At 35.0% G+C, this 18,873-nt stretch overlaps 1 protein-coding gene across 6 annotated transcripts in view; it reads left to right on the forward strand.

Moving 5' to 3' along the window:
- SCAF8 (SR-related CTD associated factor 8) overlaps window positions 1–18,873 on the forward strand; it is a 101,389-nt gene that overhangs the window by 48,065 nt on the left and 34,451 nt on the right. For 4 of the 6 annotated variants that reach the window (XM_033011582.2, XM_033011587.2, XM_042795681.1 and 1 more), the window contains 11 exons: window positions 508–639; window positions 797–909; window positions 1,405–1,598; window positions 4,142–4,242; window positions 5,861–5,974; window positions 6,614–6,770; window positions 7,668–7,798; window positions 9,391–9,535; window positions 10,069–10,149; window positions 10,752–10,973; window positions 11,615–13,975. In XM_033011582.2, coding sequence (XP_032867473.2) covers window positions 508–639; window positions 797–909; window positions 1,405–1,598; window positions 4,142–4,242; window positions 5,861–5,974; window positions 6,614–6,770; window positions 7,668–7,798; window positions 9,391–9,535; window positions 10,069–10,149; window positions 10,752–10,973; window positions 11,615–13,311 — 3,087 coding nt within the window. In that variant the 3' untranslated portion in view covers window positions 13,312–13,975. Of the gene's footprint in view, window positions 1–507; window positions 640–796; window positions 910–1,404; window positions 1,599–4,141; window positions 4,243–5,860; window positions 5,975–6,613; window positions 6,771–7,667; window positions 7,799–9,390; window positions 9,536–10,068; window positions 10,150–10,751; window positions 10,974–11,614; window positions 13,976–18,873 lie in introns of those variants that run through there. The other 2 variants (XM_033011586.2, XM_033011583.2) reach the window with 1 other exon arrangement.

Here is an 18,873-nt window from a genome sequence, read left to right on the forward strand (position 1 = left end):
ATTACACACTGTAAGAAAGTTTGGAATTAAGTGTAATTTTTTTAAACTAGTTCAATTGGTATTGCAAATATTTCCATTATATTAATAACAAAGTATAGCTTATTAATGCATGTGAATGGGTGACCAGTAGGTATCTTTCAGTGTCACTGTACATATGGCTGCCATCACTGTTGTTTGTTCTGTGAATTTTTGTTTTCAAGACAGCCAAATTAAGCAACAAATAGTATATTTTTGGTTTTTGTTCCAACAAATAGATAATAATTTTTTTTATAGTCAGGAATATTAATTATTTCTAACTTTTGTATTTAAGGATGATACAAAAAAAGGTATGAAATGGAGTGAAATCTACTACAGCTTTCACATTAATGGGAAGTTGGAAAATATGAGAAGCTTGATAACTAGTTTTCAGAGAAATTTGAACAATTGTTTCATGTAGTATTACATTTTGACACAGTAAGCATTTTAAATTATAAGGCTTTTTATGATATATTATTATTTGTTATTTAGGCAAGTCCTGAGGAGAATCAAGAGGGAAATTTTGGTTCAGAGCACTCTGCCTCACCATCACAAGGGAGTAGTCAGCAGCAGTTTTTAGAAGTGGAAACAAATGTAGATGATTCAATGGATATTCAACAACAGGTAGAACCTATTTTAAATTTGATTACAGAAGTTGAAAGGAAAATGCATACTGAGATGATTTCAAAATTAATAATATGGATGTATGCTTTAATATAGTCATACATATTGTGAGTATATTTATTAAATTTTATTGAACATCTGTTATGTCTGACCTCAGGACATGGATATAGATGAAGGACAGGATGTTGCTGAAGAAGAGATTTTTGAACAAGAAGAAAAGAAATCAGCTGTTCGTTCAAGATCAAGAACTCGTTCAAGATCTCGTTCAAGGTTTCATAATTAACTTGTATTAAGTAAATGAAGGTTTTGTGAAACAAAGTTGCAGTTTGTGATTATCATTCCCAATTCTGTATTTTTCAGAATTGTCATGAGCAGATTTTGGCAATGAAAAGAAAGTATTCATTTAATATTTGTGTGTTAGATGTGGACTTTCTGCATAACCGTTCATTTTCCATATCTGGGGTCTACTTTAAATTTTTAAAGACCTGTTCAGGTAACAAAAATAACTAACACGAGCAGCTGATCAGGTTTTCTGTGACAGAAAAATAGATACTGTTATAGACCAATTTGAATGTGTTTTGTTTTGTTTCAACCTCAAGGTACATTTTCTGTTCCTCACACTAATGGCATTAAGTATGTTTCCTGAAGCAGTTGGAGTAAATATAATAGAAATGTCTGTATCATGCTTAAAGTTTGTAGTTAAAAGATGACGAAATTAGAATTTATCTTTTTTAACTCAGCATACTGAAATTAAGTGTTTTGTAGGTCACCGAGAAAACGAAGGTCTAGATCACGGTCTGGTTCTCGTAAGCGTAAACACAGAAAACGTTCACGCTCAAGATCGAGAGAAAGGAAGAGAAAATCATCTCGGTCATATTCCAGTGAAAGAAGGGCTAGGGAAAGGGAAAAAGAACGTCAGAAAAAGGGATTGCCTCCTATACGGTCAAAAACACTAAGTGGTAAGTGGCAGCTGCTTATTCTTTTAATGATGTAGCTTTAAAGGGAAAAAAGGCTTTGTTTTTCATTGAAAGAATAAGATTTATCTTGCGTACTGTTACAAAATGCAGTAACCATGATCTTTTTTAAAAGTTTTATTTCTGATGATGTACCTGAGTTGTAAGAAACGTTTCATCTTAGAGGAAAACAAGTATCATACTATTATACTGATGATTTTACTCATACTGTTGCACCAGTGATTTTACTTCTGAACAGAGAGTAGCAAGGGCTGTCCCTAAGTTATAATCTGCTTTCTCTTTAATGCTGTCTTCTATGGGGCATTTGAAGATGAACAGCGCTTGATCTGAAAATTGGTACGCTGAAAAGACATTTAAGTATGTGGTACATGCTTTGGACACTGCTGAATATCTTAAATAGAGGCCAGTTCTGTTAAACTTTTGGAGTGATTTTTAAATAGCTTTTCACAGGAACATAGAGCCAAAGCAAGTGGAAATGTGAAACAAGTAATGTGCTATCATGACAGACTATAATGGTTGCATCTTAAGAAAGTATCCAAAAAGCAACTGAATTTCAGCTTCTTCAGAGTGCTCCTGTGTACTGCTGTCATTTCTACAGAGAATTTACATACTAAAAAGAAGGAAGGTAGCAGGCAGAACTTTCTCCACACAGTTGCTTGAATCAAAGGGAATGTATTTTGAGATGAATGCTAGAAACAGTGAAATTAGGTGTAAGTCATCTGCTACTGTGTCAGTATATCCCATTGCTGCTGTTAGCAGGACTCTGGGTTCTTGCAATACATAATTGTACTTAATCTATTTTTGCAATAAACTTGTGCTCCCCAATTTAACTTTGTTTAGATAGTTTATACACAGTTTCTGTTGTAGTTTTGCAGTTATGTGTTCTTATATTACATCATTTATCTGACAAGTTAAAGAGTTCAAAATTAATTTTTACAAAGGAAAGAGTGTTATGTTCTCTTCACATTAATATTTTACATCAGTCCAAGGTGGCTTTAAACTTCAGACTGTGCTACAGTTTAGATGGTTTGGGTTTTTTTTTTTTTTTTCTGTCTTCTTCTCTGGCTTTTCACATGAAAAGAGGCAAATCAGTTTTATGATGTAGATTTCTCCCAGTAGTCCACAAAGCAGGGAGCTATAATCAGAATGGATGGAACTGGGAGGCAGGGATGTTAAGTAACCTGATGAGCAACAGCAGCAATTGAGGGCCTGTGAAGTGACATGGCTCATGGAAAGAAAATATTAAGAAGGCTAAGCGAAGTGTGGAAACTTTGGTAAGGTAAATAAATAACTAAATAAATAAACAAATAAGTAATTCATCAGACGAGCATTTTACTTCATGAAATTTTTTCAGTCATAGCCACTGTTAGCACTTGCTGAGATCTGAAGAATATTTTCATAGAGCTTAACACCATGAGAAACAAAATGGCCATCTACAAACATGTAAGGAACAAGTTTTGTCCAAGAGAAATCTTAAGGCTAGTCATTCTCAGTACTGCTGTAAATTGAAAATGTCAGTTGACAGGGGAGCATACAACACTGGTATCCAGTTTGTTGCACCAAGATTGGTACAGAAAGGGTGTGTGATACAGGAAGGTGGCAGTGAAAGAATGTTTCCTTCATTCAGGATAGGGCAGTCACAAGAGATCCAGGTGGTCTGGTTTTGTTTTGCCTTGGATACTTTAAGATCATGGATGGATTACCCAGGGGAGTAAGATATTTGAGGAAAACCACCAATACTGACCTAATATCTTGCTGATTTAGATCACCTTATGTTAAGTGGAAGTAACTGTTAAGAGTTTGTCAAGTTTTGCACCTGTAGAGTGGGTAATATTTGGGAGACAAAAGAATTGGAACCACATCCGTCTGGGAGAAGGAAGTTTTAGCTCACATGTCAGTGAGTGTTTATTTGGTGAGGGGGGTGGTGGTAGGCATTTGGGAGACAAACTGCAGGGATCTGAGCTTGTGGTGTCATTGTCAAGAGTCAGAAGTATCACAGACATCTTCAGCTCAGTGGTGGGCCTCACAGGTTTGTTTTTCTGGGATGGTTCCCCAAGGTGAAGTAAAAGTGTAGTTTCCATTTCTTTCAGGTGAAATGCAGTGCATAATACTGCAGTTAAGTGAATTCTGTAATATACTTCTAACCAGTTCGAACATAGTCTTACTTTAAGTCCCAGAGGCATGTTTTTTATGGAACGTGGAATAGAAATATTTTTTTTCCCCAAAGTAATTTCTACTGCAATTTACCTTAGATAATAATCTACAGAATTTTATTTTTCATTTCTTCTAAAACAACTATGTTGTTTAAAAGAAAATGAAACAAGAATGAACACTTGTACTGAATATTTGTTTGGTGTCTTTAACATTTTTGTTAATGTACTTAATCTCTAGATAGCTATAGATTTACTATTCTTGCTTTTTGATCAGTGATTTCTCTGTAATTCTAAAGCCTTTTATATCCATGCTATTGTGTACTTTATAAGCTAACATTCTAGTGTTTTCATTGACATGAATGTGTCTCTTGACAGTTTGCAGTACTACTCTTTGGGTAGGTCAAGTAGACAAGAAGGCTACACAGCAAGATTTAACTAACTTGTTTGAAGAATTTGGACAAATAGAGTCAATTAATGTAAGTAATCATATTATCATTCATTTTCAGGGATTACAGACCAGCAATTTAAACATGATTATGCCTCTGAATTCCTTTTAGCAGCTTAAGCTAGTATTTAGGAGAATGGTTTTTATCCCTTAAAAAACTGTGGCTATGATATTTGCTTATTGGTTTCCATGTACTGTCTTTTGAAGCACTAAAGACAGTACACTTCATGGTAAAATGTCTTTTCCCAAGCACTAACAGTTTACACTGTTTTTTAAGTTAGGGTCTTAACAAATAAGACGTTATGCCTTTTTTTGTGATGCGGCACAGGGCAGGTGTAATTTATCCTTGGACTAATGGATGCAAACTTGTGTGTATCCACATTGTTCTTGGTTGTGTTCCATACAGATGGTTCCTTAAGTGGAATCAATGTGGATAAAACATTTAGAAGAAAATAAATTGTACTGTAAACAAGTGTTTATTCTAAAACATAAAACTATTAAAAAGATGCTTATAATTAGGAGATACATTTCTCATGATTTAGAGTAATTTAGATTTAGATGCTTAGAGTTGTATTTCAGTGTTGCCTATAATTCATCTTCAAGGTAAAGTGTTTTTCTCCTAAAATAACATATCTACATGAGATAAATTTGGATTTTTGTTTCTTGCTCCAGAAGTTTTAATGTGCTTCTCATGCAATTTAATTCAATTCAGATAATATGTTTACTATTTTTTCTACCATGTTAATATATGCAGCTATATAATTAATAACTAATAGTTTTTGTGTCATTACATTATCTTTTAAAAAAGTTTCAGAAGTCAAAAAAAACCTGATATCCTGACATTTAAACATCATTTTGATTTGCAGGGAATAGCAATTGAGAAAGTTCAGATGAAAGTAATATAACAACCATAATGTCCCAGTGTCTGTTACATTTCAGAGGCAAATGATACTGTAAATAGTTTGCCCTATATGTTCCATGAAGCTTTAAGTACCTAGGATAACATTGTTGTATATATTAAACATATTTTTATAATAACTGCATTAAAATCTGTCATCTTAAATATTTCTGTTTGTTACATTACTATGTTCATAAGCAACATAAAAGCACACCTATATTTTTGACTAAAACTAAAATAAGCAGTTGTCATACATGATTTGCAAACTTTCATAGATTACTTGCCACATCATACTTTTCTTTCCTAAATAAAATATTAAAGCTAGTGGAAATCACACTTCAGGAATGAGGGCTCTATCTTTCAAAAATGCAAGATACATTTAATCACTAGTTTGTCCCTCTGTGAAAGGTTGTTGCTCAGCTTGTGGTGAATTTGGAGCTCTGCTTTTCTGAAGTTGTCATAGTATCTCCCAGTTCTTGTCTGCCCCGTGTTGTTCAAATATTTAATGTAGTTTTTAGTACACATTCTTCAGCTTGCTGCTGCTTCTTGAAAATGTTACAACTGACGTACCCTGCCAATATTGCTCTATAAGTTTTGCTGATGCTCAAAATTGTTAATATTGCTGATTAAGGTAACGACTGTTTACAGTGTAAGCCTTTCTTTTTTTTAGTATTAGTATTCACTTAGTGCAGTTATGTAATCTGAAATACTGGTTTTCCTACTTTTTAAGACCATTGCTTTTTTTCCACAGATGATTCCCCCAAGAGGTTGTGCTTATGTCTGTATGGTTCATAGACAAGATGCATATCGTGCTCTTCAGAAACTTAGTTCTGGGTCCTATAAAATTGGCTCTAAAATTATTAAAGTAAGTTGATTTTAATCGAAGGACACTGTCCATTTCAAGTACAGTATAGTTCTAACACAATTTATCATTAGGAGTTGTTCATTCAAATGTACAATATGGAGAAAAAGAAGGAAGCAGTAAGGTGTAAATTCTTTTATTTCTTCTCTGTGTAAAATGAAGCTTTTAACAGGTGATATGAGAGTAAAATGGAACTGCGACTTGATACTTACATGTGCTAGTGGCAAGAGTATGAGACTGTAAATAACCTAAGTCCTGTGCCTGACGGTTTGGATCACTTAATATTAAATCTGATAGTATTCTTACAGAGTTAAGTACATGATTAAATGCTGTGTTTTTTTCTAATTTCTGTGATGCTTTAGGATGAGTCCTTGAAATACTGTATTTATTTTCTCCATGTATGTTAGAACTAATGTGGAACAAATTTAAGCTTTTTGATGTAATTAATCTTCCACATACTTGTTGCAGAGGCCAAATAAACTTCCTATAGGTTCATTTAAAATTAGAAAACTTATTAAAGCTTTAATAAATAGAAATTGAAGATTGATCTGCAGTGATAGAAACATGAAGGAAATTACCTGAAATACTCTGTTCACAGGTTATATGATTTAATCAGATTACCTGGTTGGGTTTTATTTTCAGATTGCCTGGGCTTTGAATAAAGGTGTCAAAACAGAATACAAGCAATTCTGGGATGTGGACCTGGGAGTTTCATATATTCCTTGGGAGAAAGTAAAATTGGATGATTTGGAGGGCTTTGCTGAAGGTGGCATGATTGACCAGGAAACAGTAAATACAGGTACTGACTTACCTATAATGATTCTGATAGTTAGAAAATGTGTTTATTTTTGAAATTGCAAATTCTCAGAAAATTTATTGTTTTAGGTAATGCATACTCTTTTTCATAAATACATATTTTTATACATACATATACTATATATATGTTCCTCCATAAAGCTGAAGAGACAGGAAAGCAACTAATGTTAGACCTTACTTTGAAACCCAGTTAATTGAGAGGTTTGTTAGGTTTGTAAAAGATTAACGAGTACTGTGTTTTCTTCAAATGGATCTAGCACCAAATGGCTGGACTATACTAAAGTAAACAGTAGATTAAGACTGTTTTATAATAGTGACAATATTTTTTCAGGTCCAAATGCAGTCTTGCTTGGAGTAAAAATTGAATATAAATGGTAGAATAATTAAAACATAGAAAATTACCGAAATACATTCACTATGTTATACTTAAAATACAAAAGTTTTTGAGGAAGTGGCAGCAAGAAATGGGGGTTGGGGTGAGGTTTGTTTAACATGAGGATTCTTTGTCATTGTACAGTAGCTAACATGGGTATGTTGACATCATCAGTTTTCATAAAACTGGAGCATATTCTGTATTACAAATTATTAACAGAATGGTGAAAAAACTTGGCAAGTTTTAAAAAATGAGTTTGTTTCTTGAAAAGTCAGGCACAGTTAAACAGTATTGCAAGTGATTAAAGATATTTTCCATTCTTTAAAATATATAATAATAAGTAAGTGCATTTGTTTCAAACTTCTCGTGAAAAGAGGGTTATTTGTATTGTATCTATGGGTACCAGATTAAAATTAATTGTTTAAGGATTAAGAGGACTTTTTAGTATTTAAACACAACCAACATATTAATTATATTTTTATATTAAAAATATACCTTTTTTTAAAGAATGGGAAACAGCCAGAAGCTCAGAAGCTGCTAAAGAAAATACTCAAACTACACAGAGTGCTGCAGTTGATAAGAGTACAGTTATTACAACGCAGACAGAAGCTTACACGCAACCAGTCACTATGCTGCAGGTTTGTATTGGTCTGAGTTTACAAAAGCCTCACAAAACTGGAGGGCAAACTTTCTATTCAGTACAGATAAACTTTAATGCTGAGTTAAAGTACTTAAATCAGAAATACTTAGTTCCTGTGTCCATGTATGTTTATTTCTGAAATAGTTTAGAGTAAATCAGTTGTCAAGGTTGATTTTCAGTTTTGTGCACAACATACACCAAACTTGAGTACAGACTGAAATGAAGGCTTAAATGTTGAAAGTGGAGCAATTCTTTAAAAAAAAAAAAAAAAAAAAAGCAAAAAACCAAAACCAAAACAACCCCAACAACCTAAAAACTAATTTAAAAATTACTGGCACGTTAGTTTTTTAAGGAGAAATTTAAATCAGCTTGCAGAAAGTATTTTACTACAGAGCAAAGTATCTTTCTGTAAGCTAAGGAATGTAATAATCTTTTTTTCACTTGCACTTGTTTCTTCGCTACCTATGTGCTTTGCCCCATATCAGTTTTGAATATAAGTTTATTTTCTCAGTAATTTGGGGCAGGATTTCATTGGGACAGTCTCATCTTAAAAGATCCAGTTACTCAAGTAGTGTACTGTTGCACTCTATATGCAGTAATTCATGAGAGTCTTTGATTCTCTGCTGTATTTTTTTTTTCCTTCTGCTAAAACAGAGAATTTTTAGTTACATCCAGTCAGTAACAAGGTATCGTGGAAGGCTAGAAGAATACAATGTATTTTTTTCTTGAGCATACTATGCTACACGTTTATCAAGTATAAATACAAATGCTGTTTGTCAAACTCTTTAAATTGTTTTTATGATGACCATGAGAAACAGTTGTTTAATACAAAATTTTTTATATTCATGTTATTACTGTTTTATCTTTCCTAACATGTATACGCATTTCCAATACTTGAGCTGACATAAAATTGCTATGAAATTTAACATATTTACATTTACTTGCATGAAATGTTGAGCTTTTTTCTTTTCACAAAGATTGTCTTCAATCTTCTTATTTCAACTCCTAGTGTACACTGTGATCAGTATGTATTTAAATAACATGTATATATATTGCTTTTATTCTGTGGCTAATTACTTGTAATTATGTTGCCCTGTATCAAAGCATGTAGCTCAAGCAGAGGCTTGAGAAATAATAAGTAATTTTTAGGATTTCATCAGGATTATTGGTCTTATATACACTAAACTCAACTTTCCAGTACTGTTCTATGTGGAGTTTCTAATGAGAATAGTATCACTGTTTTCCAGGTGCTCTCAAATTGGCTTTTCTGTCTCTCCCTTTCTGCATTCACCTCTCTTCCATAGGTGAATTTTTGTTCTTGAATAAGTGTAGTGTTTAACTGTGTATTTTTCTGTTCTTTTTATAATAAAGGATAGGATAGGATTCTTCCAGTGTCCTTGTTTGCCTGTGGTGTAGATAACATTTCAGAATATGATCTAATTCTTCTTCAGTGTGTTCAGAATCTATACAAAGCCTTTGGTACATTTAATGCTTAACATGAATTGCAGTCAAATCAGTTCATCCCTCTTTTAATGTCATTGAATATTGTTAAGTATTGAAGTTGCTTGTTTTTTCTTTCCATGACAAAAGATTCCAGTAGCTCCAGCTGTGCCTGCTGTTAGCTTGGTTCCACCTGCATTTCCTGTCACAATGTCTGTCCCTCCTCCTGGTTACAGCGCAATTCCTCCTCCACCCTTCTTGAGAGCGAGTTTCAACCCTTCACAGCCCCCTCCAGGTAAGTTAGTGAAAATGAAGTTGAGTGTGTAATGAGTATACTCGGTTTGTGTGCTTCTATGTACATCAGGGTTTGTATAGTTTTCCATCAGCTAGTGGTTACTGTTTGAGCCAGTTGACCTTTGAATCTGTAATTTTAATCTATTATGAAATTTCTTATGTCTAACTTAATTTTATTTTACCATTGTATTCTGTCGAGAATAGTAATTACAACAGATTTTTTTCAGAACTTTGATAAAAACGAAAATTGAAAAATCCTTAAGATTAATCCTCTTTCTTTGGAAAATATTGAAACTCTTCATTTTCTTCTTTTGATAATGCTTCCAGAAATCACTTTTAAAGATGCACATGCAGATCATCTACAGTAAAGATGTGGTAGTTTTTGAAAACAATAACCACCTCTGCTTTTCCCCATACATTTATTGTTTGCTAGTCTTCAGCGATGCAGCTCTTTAGGAGGGATAATGTAGGCAAGCTTTTACTGCAAAACTTTATTTACTAACCTTGTAATAATTTGTAATTTTTTCCATATAGGTTATATGCCTCCCCCGGTTCCACCTGTGGTCCCACCACCTGTTGTCCCACCACCTGTTGTCCCACCAGTTGTTCCAACACGTAAGTTTGATTCTTCTAATAGTTGTTTGTGTGAGAAGCCTTATTGTTTGATATACTACTTGATTTTTAATCAAAAGCAAGTTAATCCTGTGTAATGGAAAATAGCAACTCAGAAGTTATTGTTTAGCTGGCTTAAGCAGCTGTTGAGGAAAAGACATACAAAGCTTTTCAAGTTGACTGAAAAATCAGTTACTGGAAGTTACTGAAAAAAAATAAAAAAAAAAGAAAAGATTAATTATTTATTATTTGTATGCATAATTCAATATTTGAACCTGGCTGTAACAGATGTATCTGTTACTTGGGCTATTTGGTGTTAGTCACTGAATAGTTTATAATTATTTTTGTTTAGCCTTTTAATTGTATTCATTTAACATTTAAAAATATCTGTTAAAGCGTACTGATTACTTAGGTTGCCTACAGTACATGATCTCTACAAAAAAATGAAATATTACCATGCTGATTGAGGATGAGAAATTATTATCAAAAAATGTAACACTTAATTGATTTCACTTATTTTGATTTATCAGCCTGACCTCTGCCAAGCTAATCTTGAAGGCTTGAATATATGATTACTGTGATACACTTCTATTGTTTCTCTACAGCGTTAGTACAGCCTCCATTACCAATTGCACAAGAAACGATGAAGGATGTTCCTTTTACTAGCCTTGTTCTACCAGTTGGCACAGTTACTAGTAATCTAGCTACTCCAACATTATCTGCTGGAAGTGTTTTTAATCCTCTGCCAATCAACAAACCAGAATCAGATGAAAAGGGATCACATCTTACAGACCTTCAGATTCCTTCCAGTGAAAACAGTAGACCGGGTACGAAACATCTTTATTGTCTGATACGTTCGCGTGCAGGAAACATCATACTTCTGAGGTTCATTTTGCAGGTCGTAGTCCATTGCACTAGTAACTACAGAGTAGGATACTTTAGGCTGGGTATCATTTTCAATTTAAGTTGGAAGAGTGGTGGGAACCATCTTTGTCATCATCTGATCATTGATTTCTAGCAGTTTACACTCGGGGATGTTTTCTTTATAGACTTGAGAAGTAAAGCTGAGACTGGAAGTCCTTTAGAAAACTCCTTAAAAGTTCATTCTTACTATGGCAGTGACAGTGGGAAGGAGCAGGAGAGGGTAGGATAGTATAACATCTATAGAATTATATAAAAGTTTTTAATACTTCCCTTGCATAAATTGGGTGATGGCTGTGGGGTTTCCAATTTTAAGCTGCTGTACATTCTTTACTATGTAGCGACATTCATTTCTGTGACATAATGCCTGTTTATCACAGATGTGATTAAAATGATGTATGTTCATTATAGAAACTGAGACAGACCTTATCAGCAGTATCATTACTGAATGCATTAACTGAATAGGGATTAAGCTGCATTTTGTTTTGAATTTTATATATTACACTGACATTTTCTGCTAACTGTTCTTCTTGTTGCTGCATTTTAGTGCAAACTGATGTCTCAAGTAGCTCTGGACTTGTTGGAGTGCAGCCACCCAGTGTCTCGAGCAGTTCTGGGCTTACTGGAGAAGGGCAGCCACCCAGTGTCTCAAGTAGCTCTGGTCTTGCGGGGGGAGTACAGCCACCCAGTGTTTCAAGCAGCTCTGGACTTGTAGGAGGAGTGCAACCACCAGCTGTTTCAAGCAGTTCTGGTCTTGCAGGAGGAGTGCCACTACCTACTGTTTCCAGTAGCTCTTCTCTTGCTGGCGGAGTTCAGCCAACCAGCATCTCAAGTAGCTCTGGACTTATGGCTGGAGTACAACCACCAAATGTCTCAAGTAGCTCAGGGCTTCTAGCTGGAGTGCATCCACCCAGTGTCTCAAGCAGCCCTGGCCTTCTGACAGGAATGCAGCCACCCAGTGTCTCAAGCAGCTCAGGAGTTCTGGCAGCAGTACAGCCACCGAGTGCATCAAGCAACTCTGGGCTTCTTATAATGCCACCACCCAATGTTTCGAGTAGTTCTGGACTTATGGGAGTGCCACCACCAAATATTTCAAGTAGTTCTGGACTTCTGGCAATGCAGCATCCAGCTGGGGTTCAAAACATGCCTCATTTAAACATTAATAGTCAAAGGATGCCGGGAATGCCTCTCATAGATATCCGTCCAGGCCTAATGCCCCATTCACCTGGACCAAGGTTTCCATTAATGCAGCCAGGAATGCCACCACAGCGTAGTATTCCTCCTCCAGCAATCCTTGATCCAGCTCTTCACCCACCACCTCGAGGTCCTTTTCCTCCAGGAGATATTTTTAATCAAACAGAAAGACCTTTTGGAACACCAGGAAGACAAAACATTGATAGCATTCCTAATCCAGAGAAGAGACTACCACTTGGAGGCGATAACATTCAGCAGGAAGGAGACAGAGATTATCGCTTTCCTCCAGTTGAAAACCGAGATAATCTTAACAGACCATCTCCAGTGGATGTCAGAGATTCTGTTGGACGACCACCAGTTGATCCAAGAGAGGGTATAGGAAGGCCTCCAGTAGATGGAAGAGAACACTTTCCAAGACCACATGTAGACATGAGAGAAAATTTTGGAAGACCAGGTATAGATAACCTTGGTCGAAGAGAGCATTTTGGTTTCAATTCAGACAAGCACTGGGGACAGAGAGGAGATTATGATGAAAGAGAGCACCATGCCTTCCCTATTTATGGTGGCCCTAAAGGCTTCCATGAAGACAGAGAGAGGTTTCGGCATGTAAACTATAGGTTTGATAGTAGAAGTGGTCCCAATTGGAATAGAGGATTTGAACAAGATGCTCACAGAGATTTTGATGACCGCAGAAGACCCTGGGAAAGACAGAGGGATAGGGATGACAGAGATTTTAATTTTTGCAGAGAAATTAATGGGAACAGGTTTGGAAGAGACAGAATGTCAAACAACTGGATCCCCCCTCCACATCCACGGGTTTTTGAATATTTTGATGGGGCCACTTCCCAACGCAAAGCTGATAATATGCCCCAGGTAAATGGTGAAAATACAGAGACAGAAAGTCAGCCACCGACTGCACAGGTGCAGGACGATCCAGAACTTTATGAAAAACTGACATCTTCCGTCGAGATAAACAAAGAGAAGAGTGACACAGAAGCTGATATAGAAAGTGAACCAGTGGTAGAAAGCACAGAAACTGAGGGGACATAATCATCACTCAGTAGGTAAAAGATACCTTTTGTAAAGTTGTCATCTCTCTGTAATAGATAAATGGCTGACTGGACCGTAGCAGTTCACTTTTGTCTGCCAGAATTAAGTTAATCTGATGTTCATGTTCATCTTTCACTTAAATAACTGTACAACTGACTTGTATAGAACACTGTTCTTAATTTGAACATGGTAGGTAAACATTTTTTTTTATTTCTCTGGTAAAGCATAAACTTTCCCCCCCTTGCTTTTAATTTCACAAAGAGAAAATAACAGCTTGTCAAACAAAGACTTCCTATGGAAGAAAATGGAATTTTTTAGATACTACCCCTAGGTTGGCTATCGAAATTGTTATACTTGAAAACAGGTGCTGGTGTATCTTGTCCGTGTTTTTAGGCTGCTGCAGAATTTTAAAGTACAGACAAAGCTGTGATATTTTATGTTCCTACAATTTGGCAGAAAAAGAAATGGCCCATGTTATTTAAGGAGCATAACACAGAGATTAAAAGTGATTTTGTAAAATCTACACTATAGTCTCTGTTTTCTCTAAAGTAAGTGTTTGTGATTTGTTCCTCGTACTGCAGTGGGTTTAAAAAAATGAAAAAGTACATTTTAATGTTGGGTGCATTTTGTTTTTAGATGCCAATAAAGCATATTTGTTTGATAACAGTGTTCTAGGTATTGTATTTTTTTAAAAACCTGCAAGCTCTAAAAACTTGGAATCAGATATGATATGTGCTTAGCTAGTTGTTGCAAAAGGTTTATATTACTTTTGTAAGACCAATGCAACAGTTATGTGCAAGAAGCATATGGTTTTTGCATCGAAAATCGTGCAGTCATATTAGTTTATGTAAATAACATGTGTATGTAAATAATTGTGTAAACTGTTTGTAGATACCACTTTTTCTGTGCGTGCCTGTGTATGTGCACACACTCACAGAATATTGTAGACAGTTCAATAAAATTGAAATGAAATTAGGTTGTAAAAATTTGCCTTTCACCTTCTTTAAGTAGTAAGATAACAAAACTTATTTCACTGCAATACTGTCAAGCTTATGTTTACCTTCTCATGCTCATTGTTACGATGTTCTTACTACTTCTAGAAGGTGGAACATGATATACTGTAAGAATATACAGTAGGATTTTAGCTTACTTTTTAAAATGCAGATATGCATGAAGCCAAAACTTAAGCAAATATTTGCATTGTCTTATTTTGTAATATATTTGGTATTCTGGATAGATAGTGGTGGTGTTCCAGTACTTTGTGGTTATTTGTTTTTAGTGACTCAAAGTCCAGAAATGTTGCACGAAAAGTGAAAAGCTGTTGTTGGTCTAAAAACCCTACATGTTTTTAACAGAAATAAGGGGGGGCTTTGTGTTTTGATGGCTTAATATCAAAGTAGATCCTCTTGTTAAATTGTTGAGATTAATTGGCTGCTTAGGTAAATTAGTAGCATTATTCCCTCCTGTTTTTCACCTACTTTTCTGCTTGTGTATCCTTTAAATTGGCGATGAAGGATTTGGCTATAGGGTAATGCTAGATTCTCAATTTGTTCCACTCAAGTGCATTTCACCAACTTCTTCCAACGTAACTTTTGTTAAAATTCTGTGTCTGAAAGCATCCTTTCACTCAGTTTTGAGAAAGTTGTTTTGCATCATAGGATCCAAGGGTAGATTCTGATACATGAATGCCCCTTTTGTTGAAGAAACATTTTTAGCTCAGATTAGAATTTTGATCTTTAACGTTAAAGAGTTAACATGCAAGTTTTAATTCCCCCTCTGCTTCCCCCAAAGGGTTGAAGGTATGAGAATGTCACGTGAGTGTAAAGCATAAGCATGCCTTTGAACGTTAGAGGCAAGTTACGCATGTGTGTGTTGCCCTCTCCCTCTAGGAGGTGGGTTATTTTTTCATGCTGTGTCATGGTTCAGTTTTTCAATTACAGGCACTTTTATTCTGGATAGCAAGCAAACTGTCAGCTTAATGAGGTAGCCCTTTGGAAGAGTGGACTTGAATGAATGATTCTTTACCTACTGTGCCAGTAGTAGCCATTAGGATGTAGTGAGGTATGCATTAAATAACTGTTGCTTTATAATAGACCTTGATGATGTGTTTATTACCAGAATGTGTCTCGGGAGTTGAGATGAACAATGCTTAAGGTAAAAGTAACTTCCTGGGCAGACTTTGGCTCAAAGAACTTGACTGATGCTGCTGCACCACCTACTAGTAGTATTCTGGTCAGGCAGATATTGTGTGAAAGTCCAAACGCAAAAATAGCTGTAACAACACTTTATGAATTTAAGAGATTTTCTTTATTTGAAAAGGCTTCAGTCATAGATGCATAAGTACTCGGAATCAAACACATATTGGCAGTAGCTTCACTTTTCAAACATTTTGTTAAATGCCTCTTTGAAAGTTAAGTTGTTTTTCTAAACTGGAACTGACAGTATGCTAAATTACTCAGAGTATGATGGTTTAGGTAAATTACCAGGTGAGAGATGTTGAACAATTTGGTTGGTAGCGGTATAAACCACTGTATTATTATAATGATTTTTCATCTTTGTTAACATATTTCAAGCATTAATAAAATGGCTACTGTACATATGTGTTATACCATCAATTTCTAACAACTATTTTATTTTTTTGTAGAATAAAAGTTTGTCATAGTCTTCAGTTGCATTATGTTTACAGCTAGAACTGTTCCACTTCTTACGTTATTACTGTAGCATGCAGACAAATATTACCAAACTAGCTGTATTCAGAAACTCAGAAGAAACAGTATGGTTACTTTATCTTGACAGTAGGAATTTTTAAACCTTTCAGCGTTTGAGTGAAGACTTCCCTTTGTCACTGTAGATTAAGCCATTGTAATCCAACATGTGCTCTGAAAGGAGCTGCCCTGAGATCCAGACCAGTTCTTTGATATGGTTCATGGTAGTAACATGTATTTTTTGCTGACGCAAAGGAAGGAGTGAGAATGGAACAGAAAGAAGATGGGGGCCAGGCATTTGGGCAGCAGTTCTGGCTTATGCCTGTTTAAAGCTTGCTCTAGTGATGAAAGATCTCGATTTTAGCAACTGAAGAAGCTGATCTACTATTTACATAAGTAACATACATATTGAGAAATATTTTGGGTAGCTTTGCAGCAACACGGTATATTTAGGCATGTACATTTCCCTGAAAATCTTATGCATCAGTAAGTTGTTTGATGTATTTATTACCGTTTTAAAGAGCCTGTGATTCTGATCTTTCACTGTACTGTATTTGAGCAGACTGCTACATCCATAAAGATTACAAATGTGAAACATAGCCTTCATTTGCTATAAGAACATGATTTCTTTGCTGAAGCCTTTTCTGTGAAAAGTTGGTACACTTTCATTTTTGTATGTAGTGCTTCATGTTGTTATTATAAACTCAAGGGAATAGATTCTGTCAGACTCCTTTGCTTCAGTAGAGTACTATACCATTCTTCAAGTCATTTCAGTGATTTGTGTGGCTTTATGAAGTTAAGGTACTCTTACCCTGAATAAGGTAAGATGAGAATACTGTAATCAAGCCTGTAGTATGGCATGCACAGGCGTTCCTTAAGCACAGTTGAAAAATTATCTAATACATTGTCTATACAACGTATTTATAAAATAAGCCTATTTATTGCAGAATTATCTCAAAATACAGTGTCAGCAGTTTTGAACACATGCAAGGATACATTATGCCAGTCAACACTTAAAGTACTCCTTTTCTTGATTCGTGTTCCCTGAACTCAAATCTTTGGGTCATTTAATTTGAAGCTGGTAAAAATGTATCCCAAATTTTATTCTTTGTATTTTCAGTAATGTATTTAAAAATAACATAAGTGTGACTTTTATCGTCTCTTGTTAATGGGAGCTGAACAGATATAATTTTAAAACCTATTCAGAGTATCAGGAGTCATAAAGAGTAACCAGGACAATTTTTGTTATTGTTAATTCAGGTAATGAAGGGATCTTTTCCTTGTTGACAGCTATTGCTGACTCTGAATTTTGTATTATTTTCCTTTCAAGTGCTGAGCTTTCACAAGTAAGCATGTACTGTGAAACCATCAACCTGTGTAGATGAGATTGATTTAAAAGGCACAGAGGCAGGATATTCTTTCTTAATTTGAAGTGGTTTATTTGAACAAGAATGGCACAAGCATCTTTGTGCCATATTGCTTTACTATATTCATTTGCATCAACAGAAACTTTGCAGTGACAAAGAGAGTAACGTACTGCAAGACTTTCTTAATTGTAACTCATCTTATGTTTCTCCTTGAAGGGTCATCTTAGTGATGTTAATCACTCCTCTTAGTCTGTACAGGTTCTTTGGGTAATCAATAAACATTTTGAATTTTATTAACATATGTACATGATATTTCATAGTCAAGAAGAGTGAAGTAGAGCTACTAAACGGAAAATTCATGACATCTCTTAAAGGAGTAGTAACTTCCAGAAAAGGTGTATAGGATTTGAAAAGTGATTCTTGTCAGTGATGGGATGGTATGAAAGTCTGTTGATAGGGGTTTTGTTGAAGTTGGTAAGCTGTATAATTCTTGTATTCCTTTCTATCGTGCACAAACTTGATGAAAAAGGGTAGTCTTATTGAATATCTTACTCTTAGTATCTTTTAGATGTTCTGCTACCAAAGATTAGAGGAGGGGAGGGACTAGTGGTCTGTGTACTTTTAAAAATCAAGAGGTTGTTAAGATGTGTTGTGTAGTTGAAGATGAATGTATATTGTCTTTTTAAGAAGTTTAAAATGCACATTTCAGCACTCTCATAGTAACAGTGATGCTAGTGGTGGTGTCACTGGTTTACTACTCTTAATCTGTGCTTTGTCATTTTTCTTTTAAAGTTAACTCACTAATACTAATTTTGAATTTTATCTTCTTCCTATCAGATGAAATCATACTAAATGCCCTCAGATAAGGGACTACTTTGTGCTTTACAGAAAAAAATCTGGTCAGAGTATTTTAACCTGTAGATAGGTTAGTTGAGTATTTTTTTCTTCCTGATTTAATGCTTTAATGCTGCAATTTTCCTCTTGAATGATTTCCTGTGTGCATATCTGTTATAACGGGTATGTGTTCACATTAGCATGTATCAAGCTTTCTGTTGAAATGCAGATGAATGGTGAGATTCTTTAAGATAGATAACTTGTTGTGTTTTTAAAACTAGAGTAAACTTTACAGCCATATTGATTTGTATACTGGAGCATTATAATTGTGTTGGAGTGTTATACTTGTGTGCAAGGCAGTGCAAAAAATCCTTAATAGGTGAAGAGTATTAAATGGATATATATAATTTAGGTGTAGATTGGTAGGATTCACATAGACCATAGATGCAGGGACTTTGGAGCTCAATGTCACTTCCACACTAAAGGAGAAAGCATATTATAATTACATCTGGGAAAATAAGAAATGTAGCTTTTTCTTGATAACAGCAGGAATTAAGTAGAAATAATTATAGTGTTTAAAGTCCTTTCTGAAAATCTACCTGCCTTTGTCTAGTCAAAGGAAGCTCTATCATTGTCACTTTAGTTGATCAAGGGAA

This window comes from Tyto alba, unplaced genomic scaffold, assembly GCF_018691265.1.
Source record: "Tyto alba isolate M040663 unplaced genomic scaffold, T.alba_DEE_v4.0 Super-Scaffold_22, whole genome shotgun sequence".
Taxonomy (NCBI): domain Eukaryota; kingdom Metazoa; phylum Chordata; class Aves; order Strigiformes; family Tytonidae; genus Tyto; species Tyto alba.